At 40.8% G+C, this 22,151-nt stretch overlaps 1 protein-coding gene across 3 annotated transcripts in view; it reads right to left on the reverse strand.

Annotated features, from left to right (window-relative positions):
* The window catches only part of LOC147321147 (glutamate receptor 4), a 165,131-nt gene that overhangs the window by 40,724 nt on the left and 102,256 nt on the right, over positions 1 to 22,151 (reverse strand). For all 3 annotated transcript variants that reach the window (XR_015131314.1, XM_086309445.1, XM_086309444.1), the window contains exons 5-9: positions 18,969 to 19,022; positions 17,621 to 17,779; positions 11,486 to 11,653; positions 10,834 to 10,938; positions 5,933 to 6,043 (exon numbers count right to left, since the gene is read on the reverse strand). Coding sequence is in view for 2 of the 3 variants with exons in the window: in XM_086309445.1 (XP_086165571.1) it covers positions 5,933 to 6,043; positions 10,834 to 10,938; positions 11,486 to 11,653; positions 17,621 to 17,779; positions 18,969 to 19,022 (597 nt within the window). In the remaining variant the exon portion in view is untranslated. The remainder of the gene's footprint in view (positions 1 to 5,932; positions 6,044 to 10,833; positions 10,939 to 11,485; positions 11,654 to 17,620; positions 17,780 to 18,968; positions 19,023 to 22,151) is intronic.

The raw sequence follows: 22,151 nt of genomic DNA on the forward strand, positions 1-22,151 counted from the left end.
GACCTGCAGGTCTGTCTTTTGTACTGTCTGAGAGGTAGAACAGCATTTAGCAAATGACACAAAATCCCCAAGAACTACACAAAGATTAACACTGATAATCATTTTATTACCAGTTTTAACAACATTGTCAAAAAAGTTTAACTGAGCTTAGCGTTTGGTCTGGCCGGTCAGCTAGCAATCAAATTACCTCAACAGCCAACCCCAGCAGCTGATAGCTCACATAAAGTTTAGTCTTTAAGCTTATTCGGCCTGCATGGTGCTTCTGCAAGCCACTTTGCAACCCACCTCCATCCCAGGGTTTCTGGTGTTGTTGGAAAACATCCCTGTTGTGGTCCGGATGGACATCTCTACTTTAAATGTCCTCTTTGAGGACCTTGGTAGTCTTGATGACCTACAGGAATCAGGAATTCTTGTGCTGGCTCTTAAATGGAACTCATGTCACACTTTTAATGAATCGCAAGCGTTTTATTGATGATGACTTAATCTGCGAGTTGATCTCTGCCAGTGTTTTTGGATTTATATCAGAGGGAAATCGGCTCTAATCCATATGATTTATGATAGCGGGGTGTATGACAGTGCTGGCAGCCAGAGGAGCAGAGGGAGTCAGTGTTTCTGGCACAAGAACAGAGCAGTACTTCTGGTCAATAATCACAACCGCACGGCTTCACTCACTGCCTAATGAGACTAATTACACATGCCATTAGAACACACACACACTCTCACACACACACATACCACAGGGCCAACTGCATGTCACAAATCCATACGTACACCCACACACACACACACACAGTCTACATTAGTAAAATCTGGCCATTTGGCTTTGTGTGTGAGTGTTTTGTACGTTACGCAGGACAAACAATCTGCTGCACATTCTGTTTGATTATGAGCAATAACAGAATGATGGCCCATTGTCCAAAAACCTGACCGCAAAAACCAAACTGTGTGACGCTCTCACACACATTATTACTTCTCCATGAGTGACTCATGTCGGGGTTTAGTCATCAGCAGCCATTAGACGCACTAATCACACTTTATTTGACTGAGTGTACGACACTGAAAAGAGGAGCACATTTGAAGCGCACACAGAGAATATACTGTGAATCTCCATTTTGCTTTTGTTCACAGCAGAGGCGTTTGGGTGCTACACTCAAGGGTTTTGGATCTGAAAGCTTCAGCCACTCTAAGCCAAAGTTTGCGATTCCCAACAGTAAAGCAAAAATATAATTAGAAATGTAAAACGTGGTTGAAAAGACAACATTCGTCTATAAATCACAAATTTACTATTTATAAGGTTTAAGAAACGTGCCCTTCATTCCCACAATCACACAGAGTGACTCACTCAAGAACATTTTTGCATTCTTATCCTCAACCTCTCATTTATTTTCATCTAGTTTACTTTAGTCAGATCTAGAAAAAAACTTTTTAACTGATAAAATTGTTTGCAAATTGTTTGCTTCAGCTTGATGAATGTTGTAATTTGAATACAGGCAGAATTCATTTCCCCTAATTGTCGTATAAGGCTACGTGCTCTGATCCATTTCTGGGTAATTTTCATCAGCATAAATGTTGACAATGAAGAACCTGCAGCTTAAAGTATGCCTGTCAGAAATTTTCTCCACTGTCAACATCTTTGTCTAATGTACCCACTCTCCCTCCTGTGCACATGTCCAAATCAGCCTTGCTTCTCTAACTTTGTCTCCAAACTGGTCAGCCTGAGCTGCTCATTTCTAATCTTGTGCATTTTGGTCACTGCCAATGAAAATGTGAGCATCTTCAGCTCGACCTCCAGTCTTTTTGTCAGTGCCACCATCTCCAAACCATACTCACTACCATCCGTTTCACTTTTGCTGCTATCCTTCCATCACAAATCACCCCTGACACTCATCTCCACCGGCTCCATCCTGCCTGCCTTCTTCTTTACCTCTCTTGTCCACTATCTGTTGATTTGAATTGTTGAGCCCAGATATCTGCTTTCTAAATACTCTGGCTGACCCCCACAATTGTCCACAGGTGACTGGCCGAAGGTTCCCTCAATGCCTGGAAAAAAATCAGCATAAAGAGCTTGAAGATGTTCAAATGACAACAGAATTGAATAAAATTTCAGACCAAAATACTCAGAGAAACTCTGATGTTAGAGGCCTATGAAATTAATTTAATTGAACATTTATTAGCATTATTTCCAGTCTTATTTGGTCCACTAGAAATTCTTTTAATGCTCAGAAGTACTCAATTCTTTTAAAAAGAACAGACCAAAGTACATGACAGCAATTAATGCATCAGTTAACAGAACAATAAATAATCAGAATAAGGGAGGATTTAAAGGCAGAAATTATTTAAAGACGAAGGTGATTCCAGAGTTTTAGAGCTGCAACTGTAAGAGCCATTCAGGAATTTGGTATTACTAAATGTTACTGATTAATTCACCTAAGATTATGACATGTGACGATAAAAAAGATCTGACTCATAACCTGAAACAAACCAAATGAAGCTATACACTGAATGATGATGATGTTTCTGCAGCAGCATTTTGAACCTACTGCAGTCTTTTACTCAGTCCAGCATATACAAAGTTGGAGTAATCCAGTCTGGAAATTAATCTGCTAAATTTGGGGTTGACACCCCGAAATTTGAATGAGACCGGGTTGTAGGTGCGTTATCAACAGGGATTTTAAGCACCACAGTGAAGCCTAACAGCAAAACCATTTCCGAAACATTTCACCGCTGTTGCAGGACTTCTATGTAGTTCCTGCCCTTTGGCAGGTTGATACTGTGCCAAGATGTGTAATGAGGGAGTTTTAAGCCAAGGCACACAACATCAAATCTCACAGCCTTTTTACTGCCCATATAATCACAATCAAACGTCGTCCTTGTCCACGGGAGCTTTTCTGAATATGCATCAAACTCTGGGCAGCTGAAGCCAAAGACTTCACAGGGTTTTTAGCTATCTCTTAAAGCTTTAGGCTCACGACAAAGAGAACTAAACACCACTTTGAAAACAGTATGACCTTGTGTTGTGACAAGACATAAAAACTCTCCACAGCTTCTATACTTTAAAGGGCACGGTCTGGATTATAACAGATTAGACTGTAGCCATGCTAATCTGGGAGCTCAGCTTTGATGTACTAAAAAAATCTGAAAGTTGTTTTCTCTTTTTAAGATGCTACAGCACCACAAGTGGACTGCAGCGAGTATCTGGCATTAAATATGTGGATTACTGGCAAGTGAAGGTGAAGTATTTTTTGCACTTGTTGACTGTCATGTCATTTTTATTTATGAGAAAGCCTTTCTTATAAAATCATATAACTTTGTGGAGAAGAAACAACAGAAATATGGCCTCAGGATAGGTTCAGGTCTGAAGAATGGGGGCACCTGGTGGACCCGCTTGAATTATGTGAAAGCAAGGGCAGAGTTAAGCCCTCAGCTTTGGGCCAAAAGCAGCCGTCAAATCTGACAAACAAGAAGGAACACAACACACAGCTAAACTGTGCACAGAAAAAAATTAAGAAGACAAAACAAGCGGCAAAAAAAAAGGTAAAAACCAATCAATATCATGGATTCTCCAACTGTGGTTTGGTTTAGTGTGTGCTTGTCATTTTTTGTGTTGTTTAAATACAGACAACTCTTAAAGGTTTAAGATAAGAGAAGAGCCATTAAACGGTTTCTGGGATTTTATTTTATTTAAATGTGGTGGCATGGCTGTTTCCAGACCAAACCAACAATGACTTTGTGAGAAAGATGGCTGCCCTGTAATATGTGGCCACCACATGAAAGAACATGATTCAACCATTTAAGGAACAGAATCCAGTCTGGGTAGGATCTTAAAGATTTTTTATTCTGCTGATGGGTCAAACAATGTCTCACACATTCTTGATTTTAAGATAAAAAGTTAAATTTCATTGTTTCACATCTAGAATTAGCACAAGAGCTTTGAATGCAAGTTAATTTATTGAAAATTTAATAGTTTTATTTACAATGATGCATTAAGGAAGACTACACCAAACCCTCTTGTCCCTCCCTAAATTTTTCATATTTTTTTCCATGAGGGGACTGGTGCCACCCCATGCCCCCCCTTTTGCCATGCCCCAGTCTCCAGGTTTCTGGGGTAGAGGAGCTATCCGCCTTTAAATATAAGTGAGATCATAAAACTTATTTCAGGCTTAGGCCAGGGAGCAGCTAGTGTAGGCCTGATAATCAGCAAGCATATTCCACGACATGTTAAACTGCTACTTTGCAAAGGGTTCTTAAAACGCATTAAGACACAGATGGATGTAATATAAAACTTGGACGCTTCATTAAGTTTATGCTAAGCCAACATTACTCTCACAAACACGCAGAACAAACATTAAAAGCGGGAATGAAAGGCAGCCGTCACAATGTAACTATATTATCATGCTGCACAAAAGCATGATGGATATGAACTGGGATGATTATGAGAGCATTAGTCTTTCTAAGCTGTTTTAAGGCTTACAGGAAGCCCTCGGAGTGTGTAATGTACTGTACGGTAGAGCAGGTAGTAGGAGAAGGTGACAGGTTTAGACAACATGTATATTTATACACTGCCACTTCCTTACTTTACGCTTCAGGCTCTGGAGATCTTTGCAAAACACTACAATCGCAAACTGGGGTGATTCTCGAGCTGTGATTGGCCACACAGACACACCAAGCATGACAATGCGTGACACTACCACACACACACATTAGCAGGTGTAGTTGGAGCTTGTTTATGCTAGAAATCAGATGCTGTGATGGTAGGAGTGGGGGGATCCATTTAGGCCTCAATGGGTGTCCATCCATGAGGGCGTCCGTAAAAAACAGAAAAGAAAAGAGGACTGTCTTTTCCCCCTCCATTTGCATTTTATTATCCTCTTGAGGGACTCCATTATGGCTCTGAGCGGCTCCATTTCTTGTTCAGATTTCTGAAACAGGGTATCCATTAACACAGCTGCTGTGTCTCTCCTCTCGCCCAGTGTCTTTAGGGCTTCATTTTGGCTCAGGCTGCTGTGTCCATCACTCTGCCATTAAGGGCTTTCATATCCTGCTTGCGTCCAACTGGGGATCAGTTTCTTAAAATGGGGTTCCTCATCAGGGGCTGAAAAGAGGGAGGATTTTGCTGAGCTGTGACTCTCCATTCCCACTTCCTTACCTTCCTTCCTTCCTCCCCTCAGATGCTACATTTACATCTGGCTGCTTTACTCTATTCAGCCACCGCAGAGTCGCTGCTACAGCTTGAGATTCGCATGCCATGCAAAGGCAATTCAGTGTGTGTGAAATGCTTTTGTAGATGTATGGCACTGCTTTATAAAATGCAATAAAAAAAAAAAAAACCTCAATAACGGCAGCTGTTTATGATGTTTATTGGTGCAATAAAGGAAAATCTAAGTGACGGCAGTTAGTCCTGCAGCTGTGTTATGTTTTATTGAAATTTCTGTTGAAGTAATAAAAATAAATCCCCTTTCCTTAAGAGTTTTTTTAAAAATAGAAAATTATGTAACTAAGCAGACTTATCTCTGAAATCTGGTCACTCGTAGCGCAGAATTTAAAGGTTTTTAGGGTTATAAAAGTGCCAAATTGTGAGCACTGAACTTGAATATGTGCCCTTGCCAATTTCATCTGGCTGCTGCTTAAAATTTTACCACTAAAGATGCCCTTTAATATATTAAAACATGTAACAAAAAAAGTACATCAGAAAAACAAACCAGAAACACTTTGCAAGCAAAAAGTGCAGCCGACCGTCATGTTTTTCGTATCAGTGTCGGAGATTTGTGATGTATGATGTGTATCCACTAAATCTGACACTCCTGGCTCTGCATATGAATCAGTGTAATCTGCAGAGGCACTTGTTAATAACACTTCCTGGCATTACAAATTACTTTGAATATTACTGCATGCATGAGTGTGCGCGTTGGTTGAGGACATGCTGGTCTCTTACCATGATTGTAGTGACTACAACGGTTCGATTTTCCATGCCAGAAGTGTCATTTGGAAGCAGCGGAGAGTCCTGGATCAGCACCAGTTTGTCTGCGTCGTTCCAGTAGCCAATCTGTAGTGAAAACAAAAACATGAGATCAAGCTCCGAAGCGTGCGTAGATTCATAATAATATGCTATATAATCCACATGGTCGGGTGGGTGTATGTATTATGTATTATGATGATGCAATCCCTAATACCGTGGGAGCTATTTTACTTGATGCAAGTGGATGTAACTGGAGAGGAAAGCTTTGTTTTTACTGCAGCGTGAAGCTTAATTTATGCAGCTCAGTGTTGGCGTTACAAGTAATTTGTTCAAATAGTGGACACTTTTCTATCATACTGTAGGCACCCTGATAGTGATCATATTATATTATTTCCCATTTATTAATTATCACTTTTATACTGTTAAATTGTTGGATACTGTTGGATGTTTCAAACAATGGGATCAGGATTTAAGTAAAAATAATCCAGATGAGCCAAAAACTCTAACAGCTCGCTTTGCATGTTTCCTGGCATGTGTATGGTTTCCCTTATATGGTTTCAGACATGAGCCAAAGCTGAGATCAGGAGGTGTGGTTTACAAGCACTACTTGGGGAAGCCCAGCAAAGGGCAACCAATCAGAATAAAGTGTGCTTTTAGGGAGGTGTGGCTTAAAGAACGGCATGTATCATTGGGCTAATATAACAGTCAAACGTAGTACACACATATTGTGATATAAAACAAGAAGCAACATACACTGTGTGACATATAAAGGAAAAATCATTATTATTTTTTGGAGTAATTCATAATGTGCATGGGCTCTATAGAGAGAAAAATGTAGAGTAATATTAACTTAATGAATGATTTTTATAAATGTTGACTTTTATAAATGTTTTAACACTTCAGTTTTTTATAAAATAGAGGATGAAAAGGCACCATTAAATACAAAAATACAAGGATAAAGTTAAAAGTGACAAAATCGCAACTCCGTGATTCCTTTACTTTCTGTTGATGCTTTGAAATGTATCTCTTGCTGTTGTGCAGACTGTGACGGCTCATGTTTCACATACGGTGTAAGTGACCTACATATGTCTCTGTGCACACGAGGCAAGAGGCTCAAGATGATGAAAGCTGATGAATCCAGAGCTTGGAAAACACTTTTAAGAATACCTTGGGTTGAGATTCCCAGGACCGGGTACCTTTATACTAAAGTTGGCAAGAGTAAGGCTGCAACTATTTGAGCTATTAATACAAGAGTACAACAGTATTTTTAAGTATTTTTCCCCAGGCACAGCTGTGAAACTTGGTACAATGTCTATTACTAATTGCTAATGACATCTTCTCCTGACAGGAGGTGCTGTTTAAAAAAAGCACATTAAACTTTTTTTCAATTAACTTCCAGGTTTTAGTTATTTAGTCCAACTATACGTCACAAATACATAAAGTATCATCATATCACGCTGAGGAAAGCCAGTTAAAGACAGTAAGCAGTACCATTTGGCCTTAGATTAATATACTTCACACAAGATGCCAGTTTCAAGATCAATGTGGTGTAATATCATGCTCAGCTGACTTTACTGTCTTCATCCTTCATCCAGAAGTCCTTCAGGGGCAAACTGACTGAGCAAAATTGACAGATAGGTTTGCTGTGGCTGTAATATCATAAAATTCTTTCAGTGGAGCATTTTCAGCGGGGCGAAGGCATTTAATTTGCTGCAATCCTGATCTTTGTGCACATATTTATTTCAATTTATGGTAAAAAAAAGGCCTTTATTACTTAAAGGAAACCACAAACAGCAGGCACCAGGTAATAATTCAACATGTAGATAGCCGTCGATTGCTCTGAAGTAATCATTCTCGACTTTTAAAAAAATTACAATAACTGCTAATTCAGCACAGAAATAGACACATGGTTCGCTCTTTTGTTCTCTAGATGAGAGTGGCATTTCTGTACTTTGAGACACGTCTCACATAGCTATGTTTAGTCATGATTTTTATTTTAATCTGATCTAAGCTACTGATGGTGGTATGGACTCACAATTCATAATCATATTTGCAGGTGGGAGTAAAAATGACCTGCTGCTGATGAAAAAGGACCCTCCCCTGTCAGAGGCATGGTTGGTTCCCTGTAGACATGAATTCTTCTGGTGCTTTTATGTTTTTATTGGGGCAGGGACAAATTTTGGACAAATTTTGTCCACGCCCTGAAGTCGACCCTTATGAGCAGCTACAAGTGAGTCATAGTGTAGGTGCTGGGAATAAGCTGTGATTGGCTGATCCCTCCAGTGTGCTGAGGCATCAGGATGATTGAGGGCCACGGAAAATGTAGGAGAGAGGCTGTGACCCACACATGCACACACACACACATATATAGACCGTGTCCTGACGGGACCCCCGCCACGGCGAAGGAAGACAGGCCAAAGCAGCTTTTGATTGATGGGGACTCCTCTCTGCCTCTCCTCCCCCTCCCCTCCACCTTGATTGCTTTCTATTTCATTTCATCCTTTTGGCATCACTCTCACAAGTGCCCTCTCTCTCTCTTTCCCCCCATTTCCCTTGAATTTCATCTACAGACATCCATCCATCCTCTCAAACCAGCAAGCAAAAGATGCTGCAGCTTCCCCGCCACCACAATTTACTTATGATAATAGAGAGCAGCACACTACATGTCGTATCATCCCACTCGCCCAGATACTTCACATGAAGGCAGTCTGCACGAATCTACAATGATTTATGGATGAATGAAGAAGGTTTCCGATTTAGTTATATTCAAGCATGCACGCCCACCAGAGCACGGGTCTTTGAAAATTATATGACATCGTGTTTAGGAATAAAGTTGCTCGCTGGAAACCTGCAAAATCTGTAACCTGTTGAGCTACATACAAGACCTGTTATGACATGCTGTCAGGCACATCATTCAGAGAGCCAGATAAATAACACGCATGGCAGAGTAAACTGTCTAACCTTAAAACAAATTCTTAACGTCACAGTGCAGTTTTAATCTAAAAGAATCCCCTGCCTTTATAAAATCCTGACCACATTGTGGTTAAGCAGCTGATTACACACGCTGGGCTGTCAGGCAGGGTTCCCTCATGGGATCATAAACATTTTCCAACCACTAATTTGGTGAATCCTGCAGCGTTGGATGAAAAGACTGATTTTTACGTCTCCTCAGAAGGTAGCAACAGATCACGTGTCACTGGGATAACACTGTCAGATTACTAAAAAGGAAATTTATATCGTATAGATACATATGTGACAACTTTAAAAATACTAATCAATAAATCAAACGGGACTATTTTTTTTTCATGATAACCAGTGATATGAACTACAGTACTGTCTTTATTTTGCTACTAATTGTAAATGCTAAATATGCATACCTGTATTTAATTTGCATTAAATTCAAATATATAATTTCAAATTTCAAATAAAGTTGCTTTCACACAGGACGTGGCTGCAAATTATTTATTTCTGTTTTTGGCTTTCTGCTGTTATTTATTACAGCAAAGTGGGAGTCTGGAGGGGACTTTAGCCTTTGCTATTTGGGTCGCCAGCTTAAAAAGGTGAGCCATAGCTGCTCCCCCATCCTGTGCTGTGTCCACACAATAGCCAAAGCACAGGATGCTGCTCGGGAGATCTTTCAGACACTGCAGGAGTGACATTTGTTGAACTTTGACAGCTCTGTGCTGTGAAGACTGCCAGCGTGACCAATAGAAAAGAGGCATGTAGCTGACAGCACTCAAGGAAGGAAAATGGAGCAAAAGTTAATGTTGTGTGCCTTCCTTCCCTGAATTATTCAAAACAAGTTTGTGTGAGCGAGGCTTTCGGTTTACCGGGTGATCTATGCTCCCATAGATTCATGGCCACAAGCTGTGGGTAGCAAAATGAGATCATGGAAAAAAGGGGTGGAAATGAGCTTCCTTCCAAAGGGTGGCTGGGCTCATCTGTACTAGGGAATTATACTTCAGTGGGAAACCTCAATGAAACCCTACAGCGTAACCTCCCTAGAAACGCAACAAGACATTGTAATTTCTGTGCAATTTCTCGCTACTTTGTTGCTTTGATGTTTTAATTATAACCATCATCTCAATAAAAGAAAAGACAATCATAGCATCAATATAAGGACTCAGATGACAGCAAATACCTGGATGGCGACTGATGAAACTATTGGAAATGACATTAGGGAATGTCAAAAGAAGTGGAAAAATGTGAAGGACTAAAGTGTTTGACCCTGAAAAAAAAACCTCATCACAAGAAAGAGCCAAAAAAGTTTCTGTTGGACGGCGCTGGCTATAAAACGCATGGACACAACCACAGGGTAACTAACATGTAATGCACCAGAAGAAGCATAAATGCTGGCCTCAGTGTCGGCAACTTATGTAGGTTACATCATATCTTCTACAAAGGTCCCCACAGAAGTCTAAATCAGGCCTTAGAGACAGTATGAGAAGCTTGGTCATCTGGGAGGTGCTCAGAGTGGAGCTGTTACTCCTCCACATGGAAAGGCGCCAGCTGAGGTGGTTCGAGGGTGCTTCTTAGGAGCCTCATAGATGAGGATTTTCAGGCATTTCCAACCCAGAGACAGAGCTAGAACACAGTGGAGAGATTGTGTCTCTCAGCTGGATTGGGAACGTCCCATCAGAAGAGCTGGAGCTGCTTAGATTGCAGCAACTAGGTCTAGGACCTGTATTAGCAGCACAAAATGGATTGAAGTTTGAGTTTACATTGGGACCACATGGGGTGTATGATGATTTCATAGTCGTGTAGCTTGTTGTAGGTCTGCAAACAAACTGGATTTCATAAGTCAAATGTGTGATCATCACCGTTAGCCAAATATTTATCCACAGCACAAATGAAAGCAGTGTGGTGTGATGCTTTACCCGTCTGGGTCCATTATTCTTCAGTTCAAACACGTCCATAGTGTAGTTGACCCTGCGGCCATAGTGGTCAAACTGGACATTACCTGTTAGTCCCTGCAGCCGGACCTGCACACAGAGGGGGACGAAGACATGTACACACCAGGACATGATATAGTTCCACATAAGCAAATATTGTTTTAGTACACAAAACTGTTGGAAGAAAAGTGCAGCAGGCTGTATCAAGGGATGACACTGCATGCTGCATGATTTGAAGAGTCTGGGAGATTTTATTTAATAAGCAGATGTTCACTACTCCTTTGAGCTTATTGTTGATTTAACCAAGCCAGCCAGCTCTGTCTTCTGAGCATCAGCTGAAACACACTTTCAACTGGTTTGAGGGCGTTTAAAGAATAGTTCAATATTTTGGGAAATACGCTTTTCAGAGAGTGAAGCTTTTCTTAATATACTTCTTTGTGCTCTAAGGGGCTCCGCTGTATCTAAAAGTGCAACTGCATGTTGAGGCAACGATCGTGAAGATCAGAGAGCGTCTCCTTTTCAATAACAGACATTCGAGCAGAGGCTCACAGCCACCCGGGCTCTCCATTAAAGGTTTGAACAAAGAGGAAGTAGTGAAAAACCTTTGCCAATTACCTCCACTTATGCTGCGTCTCACCTGTTTTAGAGTGCGCTCCATATCGATGCCCTGGTTCCACGGGGCGGCAGGGTTAGCGAGGCAGTCGCCGGCGTTCCCCCGTCTTGAAATGTCCACCTTTTGCCTGCGCAGGTTCCTGAAGGCCTCGGCCATCACCATCACACCATCGTATGTCAGCGCCGAGGTGTACTGCGAGACGAGAAGGGGCGATCAGAGATGTTATCCTGCGTTCAGGGGTAGGATGACTCCAGGCCTCAAGGGCCGGTGTCCTGCAGATTTTAGATGTGTCTTCAACACATCTGGTAATGAACAAATCATTTGAGTCAGGTGTGTTGACCCAGGGTGATGCCTCAAACTTGCAGGGCACGGGCCCTTGAGGCCTGGAGTTCCCCACCCCTGCTGTATGTGGTCAATGATGGAAAATGTGTCTATAAAAGAACAACTTAACATCGAATAAAAGCTCTTCAGGATGAAGCAGACTGTATTGAAAGGAAATAAAACCCAGCAGGGACAGATGCCGTGGTTTGTAAATTACAGTCTTTGTAGCCCGAGGCGACCCCGCTGCTCTGCCCGTTTTGGGTAGTGCTGGGGGACGCACACCAGGAAAAGGTATGAGGCCAATTAAATACTGATTTAGCTAGACAGGCAAAATGTTCTGCAATATTTGCTGGTCAGATGTTTTTAAAAACAATCTGCGTAAGGTCGCCTCCGAGAGCGTGCTGACTTTCTGCAGGGCCAAGCAGCACGTGGTAACAGCCTGGCTGTTAGAGCGAGGCAGCAGTTTTACTCTGCTCATTATTTTCTAGATATAGAAAAGGAGGAGAGCACATTCCCCACAGTATAAACCTCCCAATTTCCCCTAATCTGTCTTTGACCTGAAGACTCTGCCTCTGCCTTTGCTTCTGATTATTTGGGTCTACAAAAAAAAGAAAAAGAAAAGCACTCGCCTCTCTCTCTCATGAGCAATACATTTCCCTAAAACTCACCTCTGGCAGGGCAGAAAAGTAATTGAGTGAATGAGGAATAGGCAGGAAGACGCAGAGTGGGTGGGTGGGTGAGTGAGGGGGGATAGAAAGGGGAAAAGGAGAGCGTTTTGTCCAGCCGGGAAGCAGTCTGGCATTAATTATCCCGAGTAGCAGGAGTTCATTAACTTTGCCTCCGGCCGGGGGTGAATCCTATTCATTAGCCCACTGCTCACGGTGACATTATGGCTCTCTGCAGAGAGTCTGCTGCACTCCATCCCCCTGTTACTCTTTGACAAGCTGCCCCAAGTAACACACACAAACAATCACGGAGTGGGATAAACTCACTAACAGTCACCGCAGCTATCGGCTTCTTCTCATCTTCATCCTCACTGCGAATGCTGCCAGGAACTTCGTTATTTATTTTTTTTGCAGCTGTGTGCTCACAACCAGACAGACACCAGAACAAATTGAATACCTTAAGAAATGTTGGTAAGTCAGAGGTCTTTAACCAGGCCAGATGAAGAAAAGTCTACATAATGTTTGCAATCTGAGGTTAGACACTCTTTCTTGGTTTAGAGAAAGAAAATCCTCTGGCCTTACTGAAGATTTAAAGATAATCTGTCTCGGGCATAAAAGACGAGATGTCAGGTTATTCGAGTCCTGACTCGAGTATTTCAATGATTGCCTTTTTAGTTTTTGGAAAACTGTGCATCACAAACAAAGGGTGTAACTCACCAAGAAACCAAAAGCACTGCACGTGTAAACTCAATGACTTACACCTTTTATTACTGTGTATTTTAATCTACACAGGGCCATAATTTACAAAATTAAGATCCTGCTGTATTAATTAAGAAGCCACTGAAACCAGGGGTAGCTCTGACCGAGAAAACATACGTAAACAGCAGAAACATGTGAAACAGAAGCTTTTTGTCTCCAGCTGAAATTATACCCTGCATAGTAAATCTTTCCAACTCTGATTATTTACAAAATGAACATATTGTTTTATTCAACAAGACCTGAAACTGGTGTTTGGGAACATAAAATCATGAGGAAATGGTTTAATGTCGTTATTATGCTAACAGTAATGTCACTTTCTCATAGATTTCTATGTAATCGCACTTCTTTCTGTCACTGGAGAAGTCGCCCCCTACTGGCAATAACAAAAAAAAATTGCAGGTTTTCGCTTGAAGTTTTTACAGGACCCTCTGCAGACTGCAGTCCCATAAAAACTAAACACATCCCATGACTCAGCAGGTTGTAGAACGACTTTTAACTGCAATAACTTAAAGTCATTATTTTCTTGATGACTCTATTTCTGATAGATGGTCTTACATTTGAATCTAGAATACTAGAGGAGTTCATGTTGCAGTGCAAGGTGCCCCAGTCCTGTGACTGCAAAACAAAATCAAGACATCAGCCCTCTACCAACATGTGATGGTATGAGGTGTTGTCCTGTGTACTGTGATTAAATATCTCCATTTTGGTCTCACGTGTCCATTGTTCTGGACTTCTCGTGGTTTGTCAGATGCAACTTTGAAAACCTTTGCTGCCGTTGTCTTTTTAGAGAAAAGAAACTTTCTCCTGATATCCCTTCCAAACTAGCCACACTTGTTCAGTCTTGGCTCTAATTGTGCTTTCATGAACTTGAACATTTGATATGCTAACTGAGGTCTGCAGAGTCTGAGATGTAGCTCTTTTTCCCCTCCTTTCTTTTATTGAGCATTGCACAGTCTGACCTTGGGCTGAATTTGATGGAATCACCACTCTTGGGAAGATTTTGGCATCTGAATGCTTCATACCAGCAAAGTGGCAAAATGTCTGCTTTTATAGATCCGGTCATATTTGCTGATGATCAGTTCATCAAGAGACTTTCATTAAGAGCATTTGCTACTTACACTTTTAATTGCTATGGAAGCAGTAAGCCTGTACTTAGTTTTTCACTGGGCTGTATAAAATCCTATCTGGATCTTTTTGCCTATAAATCTGCAATTTCAAGCTCTGGAGTTATCATTTTGATATCCAATCACAATGCAGGAAGACCTGAGAAAATCACATGGGTTAAAAACAGAAGAAACAAATACTATCATCTAGCAATGATATCTGTTTCTGGCATTATCATTTTATGAAAAAGAAGCAACAAATTCCTCGGAAAAATGCAATTATACCAGAATAATGCTAATCAGGGTCACCTCATAAATATAACTGAAGTGACACCAAAAATTAGCCAAGGAAACAGCTTTATGCATCCAAATAAACTGCTTCACTGAATAGCGTTAATTAATAATTAGTTATTTCAATCATCAAAGTAACAGTTACACCCAAAACATCTGCCTCTGGCTTCGGATTTGAGGTACTGTGTGCTAACTAACTGATAATGCGGATGATAAGCCAACATGATTTTATGGAGCGAATCTGTTTTGATTTACTGAGGAACTGTTGAGCCATATTAACATGTAAAAGATCCCTGGATGAGTCAGGAAGGGCAACTGGAATAAATAAACTTGTTTATTTAAATTAGGTAAGAAAACTCATATAATGTCCTTTCTGGATAAATTAAAGTGAAATTTGGCGCGAGATGTGCTTTAAAGAAGATTAAAAACTAGCAAAAAACTTTTTTCAATTTTCACTCTGCATGTGTTTATACAACAGTTTACATTTAATCATTAGCTTTTATTAATCTCTGGCTGTCTTCCACATCATGTCTTTTGTCCTGCCTCCTCCCCCAACCGGTTACAGTAGATTGCTGCTCCTCCCCCAGTCTGGTTCTGCCGGAGGTTTCTTCCTGTTAAAAGGGAGTTTTTCCTTGCCACTGTCACCGAGTGGTTGCTCATAGGGGATTTCCTGTGTTTTATTGTAGGGTCTTTACCTTACAATATAAAGAATATAAATGAACTGAACTGAAATTGAACTAGTGACTATGATTTAATGCATTTATAAAAAAGCATACCATCAGATTTATATTCAGATTCCTCCTAATAAACCAAAACAGCAGCTTCACTGAGAGATACGGAGTAAGTTAATGCACTGAAAGGCTGTTTGTGTTTGCCGCTGCAGGTTAAAATAAGACTGTGTATTAATGCCAGGCGTAAATGAGGTATAACATCTCCAGTGTTGTCCTTGTCATGCCAAGCTCACTGTAATACACTGAATAAGAATATCCCATTTACTACCTGACGACTCCTGGAACTTTTAAACGCCAAGTCTTACATCTGTCTTTGCAAAGTGAGTAAACATGCCAGGAGGAGGCCTAACTCACTGTCCTGTTAATATATTAGCAGAAAGAAGGGCTAGCTATGACTCAGGCTGTGGACAACTTAGTGGGGAGCAGAGTAATTTAGGCTGAGTGGATTTCCAGGAGAGAGAGCAATTTATCAAGAAACTGAGTGGGGGAAAACACAAAGACACACACACACTCACACAGATATCACAAACACACACACATTTTGTCATGTGAGATCACCCTGTGGTGTAAACTTTTAATTTGAACCACCCCAATCCATCAGATACGCACACGCTACACGCACACTAGCGTCTTGACTCACACCACTTCCACTCCACTGCATCTGGTTTTTAAAATAGAAATCTTTGTTGGACACTCGGATCTGCTCGAGGGGGGAGGTTCGCTAACCGTCATGGCGTGATGCCTTCTTGCCCCAGTGCTATTCGCAATCTGTGTGACTGAAAAGGATTTAAAGTGGGTCAGTCTGTCACGTCGCTGCTCGGCAGCAGTGGAAGAGGCAGGAGGAGCGTTATCGATATTTTTTGTGGGTTTTTTTGATGCCAAACATGATAACACACATTCATATTTTTCATCTTACATGGCAGCATCCTTAAATACATTCTCTTTATTTTGTTTTTCGGCTTTCAACTACCCCAGCAGGATTCTTTAAGGAAAATGGTTTTGCATGTTTCAGTCCATTACCTACAAATAGCACGCACACTATTGTTCATATACAGGACATCTGTTTTTAGATACATTTCCCACCCTCCAGGGCCCAAATGCATAAAACTCTCTCTCAGATTTATCACCACAGTTCTCACAAAGGCAGAAATGTGCACAAAGCTTTTCCATCATATTTGTAAACTTTTAGAAGCTCATTCTAAGATTTAACCACAGATGGAATTAAACAGCCCCTTATTTGCACCACAAATTATGAAATGCCAGTGACAAGAACTGAAAAAGAAGAAGCGCATCATTTTGTCATCATTTAAAAGGTATGTCCTTAAAGGCATTCTCTGGGGGAGTGGACAAAACGCTACATTGGTTGAGATCTCAGTTCAGAAATCAGACACACACACAAAAAAACTGAAGTAAAAAGGAGAACTAACGCTATCAGCACAAGCAGCGGGACCCATACAGTTACAGATAATGATAATAACAATAACAAGACAAAGTAGAGAAGACGAGGACAAAATTAAGTACGCACTAAGTCATTTGTAGTAACATTTGTGAATGGGTGTTATGTAACACCTTTCCACTTAACCGAGCACTCAGGGTGCTTTCTACCACACACATTCACACGTACAGTGCTTCCTTATCGCTGCTTAAGCACTTTCTAACATTCATGCACGCACTCGGGAGCAAGTCCGGGTTTATATCTTTCCCAAGGATATGACTGGAGGAGTCCAGGGGTAAAAATTGATATGGCATAGTATTAAAATATTATGAAAGGGACACCAGCACTTAACATCTAACTTTATTATAGAAGAATGAAGTGAATGGTTTCAAATAACCCTTAAATACACAAGCAGTCTTTTTTTGGAGCATTTTCTTATTTATCTTTTGACCTGGAAATTAGTGGATTTATCAAATTTCACTAATCCACTGGATAAGCTGAGACTGTTTACTTGAATTTATTGGCATTGATGTTTGCAACTAAACACTTAATTATAATAATAACAAGCTGACCATATTAAAAAAAAGAGCAGTATGCTATGTACAGCCCGCTGTCCATCTCATAATATGCTACACAAGCAGTGCTGATGTTGCTAAACGCTTTGCTTTAATATCAAAGGATCTCTACATCTTCTGTACTTTGCAGTGAAATTTTCACTTCACAAATTATGGGGACAGCAGATTGTACAGGATTTGGATCAAATCACTAGAGGTCTGCAGGTAAAACTAGTTGTGCTGTGGGGCTTAAGACAAAGGCTTGTGTTGTACTTCTGCTCTGATTCTGACATGACTCACCTTGGGCGGGGCGTCCGAGCCCGGGTACTCCCTCTGATCCAGTTTATTCCAGCGCTGCATCAGTTTGATGACCATTGGGTTGCTGAAGTCGACCAGCTGGAAGCCCGTCACGTTTGCGCCGCCATGCATGAAGCGTTCCAGGTTGATGTCTTTAAAACCCTTGAGGGACAAGAAGGGGAAAGAGCGGTCACGTCCAGTCACAGATCCATCAGTGGCAGACAGAAACAAGCATGTGGCAGGAAGGACGATGAGGGCAGAGGTATTGCACTTAACAAGTGGAATATCAAAGCCAGTAACTACCAACTGACTGCCACTCGTAAACATCAGATTGAATTTATTTACTGCACTCTTCAGCGTCTATAAGAGAGTGCCACATATCACAGCAGCAGCACTGGAGGCAGTGAGTGAGGAAGACGTGGTGAGCTGTGCTGAATCTCACAAGACTGTGATCACAGTCATTATAAATGTCTCTTAAAGCAGGGAGTGGATAAAGTCTTTGATCCTGTAGTATACTGCCATCATACAAAATATCTTCAGGTTCTTCTGGTTCACATCGTGTAACAAATGAGGAAAAGTGTAACTAATAAAGTTGATGTTTGAACAGTTTTCCAAAGCTAAAAGTGATATTTTCTTGTTGAAAGATTCTCCCAGGCGATAGTCACATCCCACATGTGATTTTTTAAAGTAGTTTCTTATAAATGTAATCGGCCCTCATGCATCTTTTCTCATCTGCAGACTTTCAGTCTACAAGACTGGGAAACCTTAGTCGTTCATACATACTGGATTAAAGTCATGAAGCCCAACTGAATATGCCATAATGCTCCATATTAAAAACAGTCTAGTTTCACAGATTGATGCCCAAAGGGGAGGTTTTGTGTTATTTGCTTTGTGTGACTTTTATTGAAGCCACTTATGTTTCGTGGGGTTTGGCCATTTGCAAAACAAAAAAAGATATCTTTTAGTAAAAAATGAGTAAAAAAGATCACAGATTATTTTAATGATTTTCTTTTGGAGGTTTTTGCCAAATCTGTATGGGAGGGTTAGCAGGGAAAACCCTGTTATTGCCACAATTAGTCTCACATTTGTAAATATATTTTAACAGCGGGAGCGGTCTAGCACTACAGAAGCAAAAAATCCTACTGTTATCAGTTTTAACATCTGCTCCTTGAGCAAGGTCTTCAAATTTAACCACACACAGTCTTGAGATCAGCACCACACGGACTTAAATTACAACGAGCTGGCAGTCAGCAGCATGAGAAAGCAAGCCACAGATGGAGTGAAACAAATACGAAGGACAAAGAGAGACGCAAACAAACAAGGACCCTGACAGGAAGTGTCCGTCCCTCACCAGATTGGCCATGATGTAATGGTAGCCTTTGATGTGTTTCCCGACGCTGACAATCTGCAAGAAGGCAGAGCAGAGCTCATCGTTAATCTGACTGGATTACAGCATAACAAAGCTTAATTACATTAAATGAGCATGTGACAGGTGAGTGCATGGGCGTTGACACCGTGGGTCCATCGGGTTTGACACTCAGACGATTGAACGTCTAAACGAATGAACGGGCGGTCACGTCAGTATGTAAACACTCCACACTTCGAGGGACGTGACAGATCTTCTCAACGCTCTCACTCAACATGCAAACAACCACACAGCTGCATCGTGGTGATAAAAACTCATTTTGAAAGCTGACATCTGCTGGGAAATCCCACTGGACATCCAGGTAATAAGGGCGTGAATCAAGGAGAAAAAAGTGCTTTGAATCCCGGAGAAAAACCGGGATCAGTATCAGGTCCCCGGCAGCTTAACTGCTGTCAAGACCCGAGCATCAGTTTGAACGCTCTCAGCTCCAATATTCAAGATTACTCTTAAAAAAGCCATGATTACATCACAACAAAGACCTGTCCATATATTTATAAATGGCTTTCCCACAAATTATTTTCTCAGAAGAAAGAAGTTTCAATCAAAAAAATTCACCAAGGATTAGCAATAAAGACGGTTTTCTTCATCCTCCTTCACTTCTTGAGTCTCTAAGTGGAAACACAAGTCTTTAAAAGAGAAATAAAGAGAGTAAATTTACCTCAAAGGAAAACAGTTAAACAGTTTCACAAGTAGGGATGCATTAAACTGATGTCCAGGTCAGATATCAGTCATCGGTGATTCATAAAGCTGGCTCATGTGACGGCAGGATGATTTATGGGGCTCACGTCTGTGTAGGTTCACAGTCATCCAGGACACAGTCGTCCTAGGAGCTTGAAAAGAAGGTGACTTTGACGAGAAGTGAAACCTCTTCAACAAACTTAAAGAAGTCCACTCGCCTTCTGTGCAAGCTCCAAAGACTTTGGGGCTGATCTATGTAATTTAGTATACTGGTTGCTAATGGTGGAGCTAACATACCATGGAGAAAGCCGACAGCATAGGATGAGTAATGGGGTAGTAGGTATGAGGTATTTCACACCTGCCAGACTGAGAGCAGGTGTGAAATTATTTATATCTTTGCAGCTAGTTTTTAGCCACAAACTGTGGTCTGGTAAGCTGGAGCAAGAGGTTTCTTATTTTTATCCCTTCATCTTCTACTTCTTATGTGGCTGTAGTTGGGAAGGGGGAGGAGCCTAGCCTGAGATGGCCATATCCCCCTCTCCCCAAACACCCCCTGTAGGTCCGCTGAGAGGACACAGACATGCCTAAAACGTGTAACCTAGATTTTGTTCAATATCTGGCATCTTGTCAGTTGCTGCGGCTCCTTTCAATATGCCACTAAAGTTGAGCCCAGGCGCTCTTCAGAGGAAGCACATTTGTGCCATGACATGTGACTATAGGTGAGAGTATTCTATATTTTATATAGAATATATTTTCATTTCTTATATTTTGAAGAAAGGCAGGGTTACATCACCCCCACAACCCTGAACATGGATGGACGGATGGACAAGTTATTTAAATCTTAGACTTAAATACTAAGTCTTACAGTAATGTTAATTAACTCCTGATGTCAGATCTATACTTCTATCAGCAGACAGCAAAGCAAAGGTACTGCATCAGTGCACCCCCATTTACAAGCACAAACCTAATGCAGGTTGGCTAATTTAACAATCACATACATCTAAACTCAATCACATCTGCTCTTTTACACAGTGTTATAAATTGCTGTTATCATATAGTACATGTTTATGCAGATGCTACAAGAGTTACAGAATAAACTCTGACTGTTGTTGTTAGAGGGACTCGCTGCTGGAGAATTGGAAGCAAACTGGACAGTAATGATATGAAGGAAGACGAGTGTTTGCTGTTCCCTCACACTCTGCATCACTGATGGCTTTTAAAGCCTCTTCTGGCACTGAGGCCGTCACTAATGACACCACGAGAGCGACCGATGTTTGGCTCATGTCTCACAGAGTAGACTTTCGTATAATTTTCATCATTTATCGAATAAAGGCTGCTGCTGCCACACACTGAAGAAACGCTGAATATTGAAGTTATTTCCTTTTTGCCCACATCTGTATATGAAATGTTCTGCTGGACATTTATTGTTGACTGAGGATCCAAGAAGTCAGTGCAGGACTGTCTTTACAAATTTTAATTTAGTTATATTTTTCTCATTTTCCCTAACACTCCACACGAGGGGAAAAAATTCATGTAATTGACTCAAATTGAACTTTTAATGCTTATTTAATGCTTAAAAAAGTTCACTGACTGCCTTCTTAGCAGAATTAGCTGTATTGACACTCTCCATGTACATAACAGAACAGACAACAGACACAAACAACATGTATAACATATTTATGTTTTGTAATTAATTAACCTCCTAAGACCCAAACTCTTCCATGGCATGCATTTTTAATTTCTCTTTGATATTTGGGCTGTTTGGGACCTGATGAATGTAAAAACAAAGAATCACCAGATTTTTTTTTTTTTTTACCCTCGTAAGTGGATATCAGGCCCTTGTGGAGCTAAATTTGGTATTTTGGTCTAGACAACCCAAAATGTGATGTCCACATATGTAGACGCAAGGTCCTAGGAGGTGTTGGGATAAATTATGGAATAAAAACTAGTTAATATATATACATGAAGAGTGACTATAAATCCATATATAAATGTTATATAGATAGATATGCAATAAAACAAAACTGTATATCAACATGGTTTAATGCTAAAAGTAACAAAATTCAGGACAAAGGTGCACCCTGTTGGCTATGTTATAGTGTTAAAGTGCCTGACTGTTTACTCAAACGACAGACCAGCATTTTTTCAAATGGCCAGCAGGGGGCAACTCCAGCTGGTTGAAAAAGGAAACCTGACTGCACAATCGTTTCTCGCTTAATTGGTGCTCTCAGGAAATATTTTCTTGATGTTATTGTTGCTTCACATTGTTTCACATCTCCTTTAATACAGCAGGATGTTCATTTTGGAAACTGTGGTCCCATTTAGAGGGAAACTGAGACGAAAGCAGGATAAGCTTAATGTATGGCTACCTTGAGGTGGACAAATCCGCACAATATATTTAGGCTTTATTTTTACCTATAAAAACAAAAG

Source organism: Aulonocara sp. 'chitande type north' Nkhata Bay, linkage group LG10 (assembly GCF_057382095.1).
Source record: "Aulonocara sp. 'chitande type north' Nkhata Bay isolate Kocher_YH1m ecotype deep benthic linkage group LG10, A_spYH_male_GT1.1, whole genome shotgun sequence".
NCBI classification, from domain to species: Eukaryota; Metazoa; Chordata; class Actinopteri; order Cichliformes; family Cichlidae; genus Aulonocara; species Aulonocara sp. 'chitande type north' Nkhata Bay.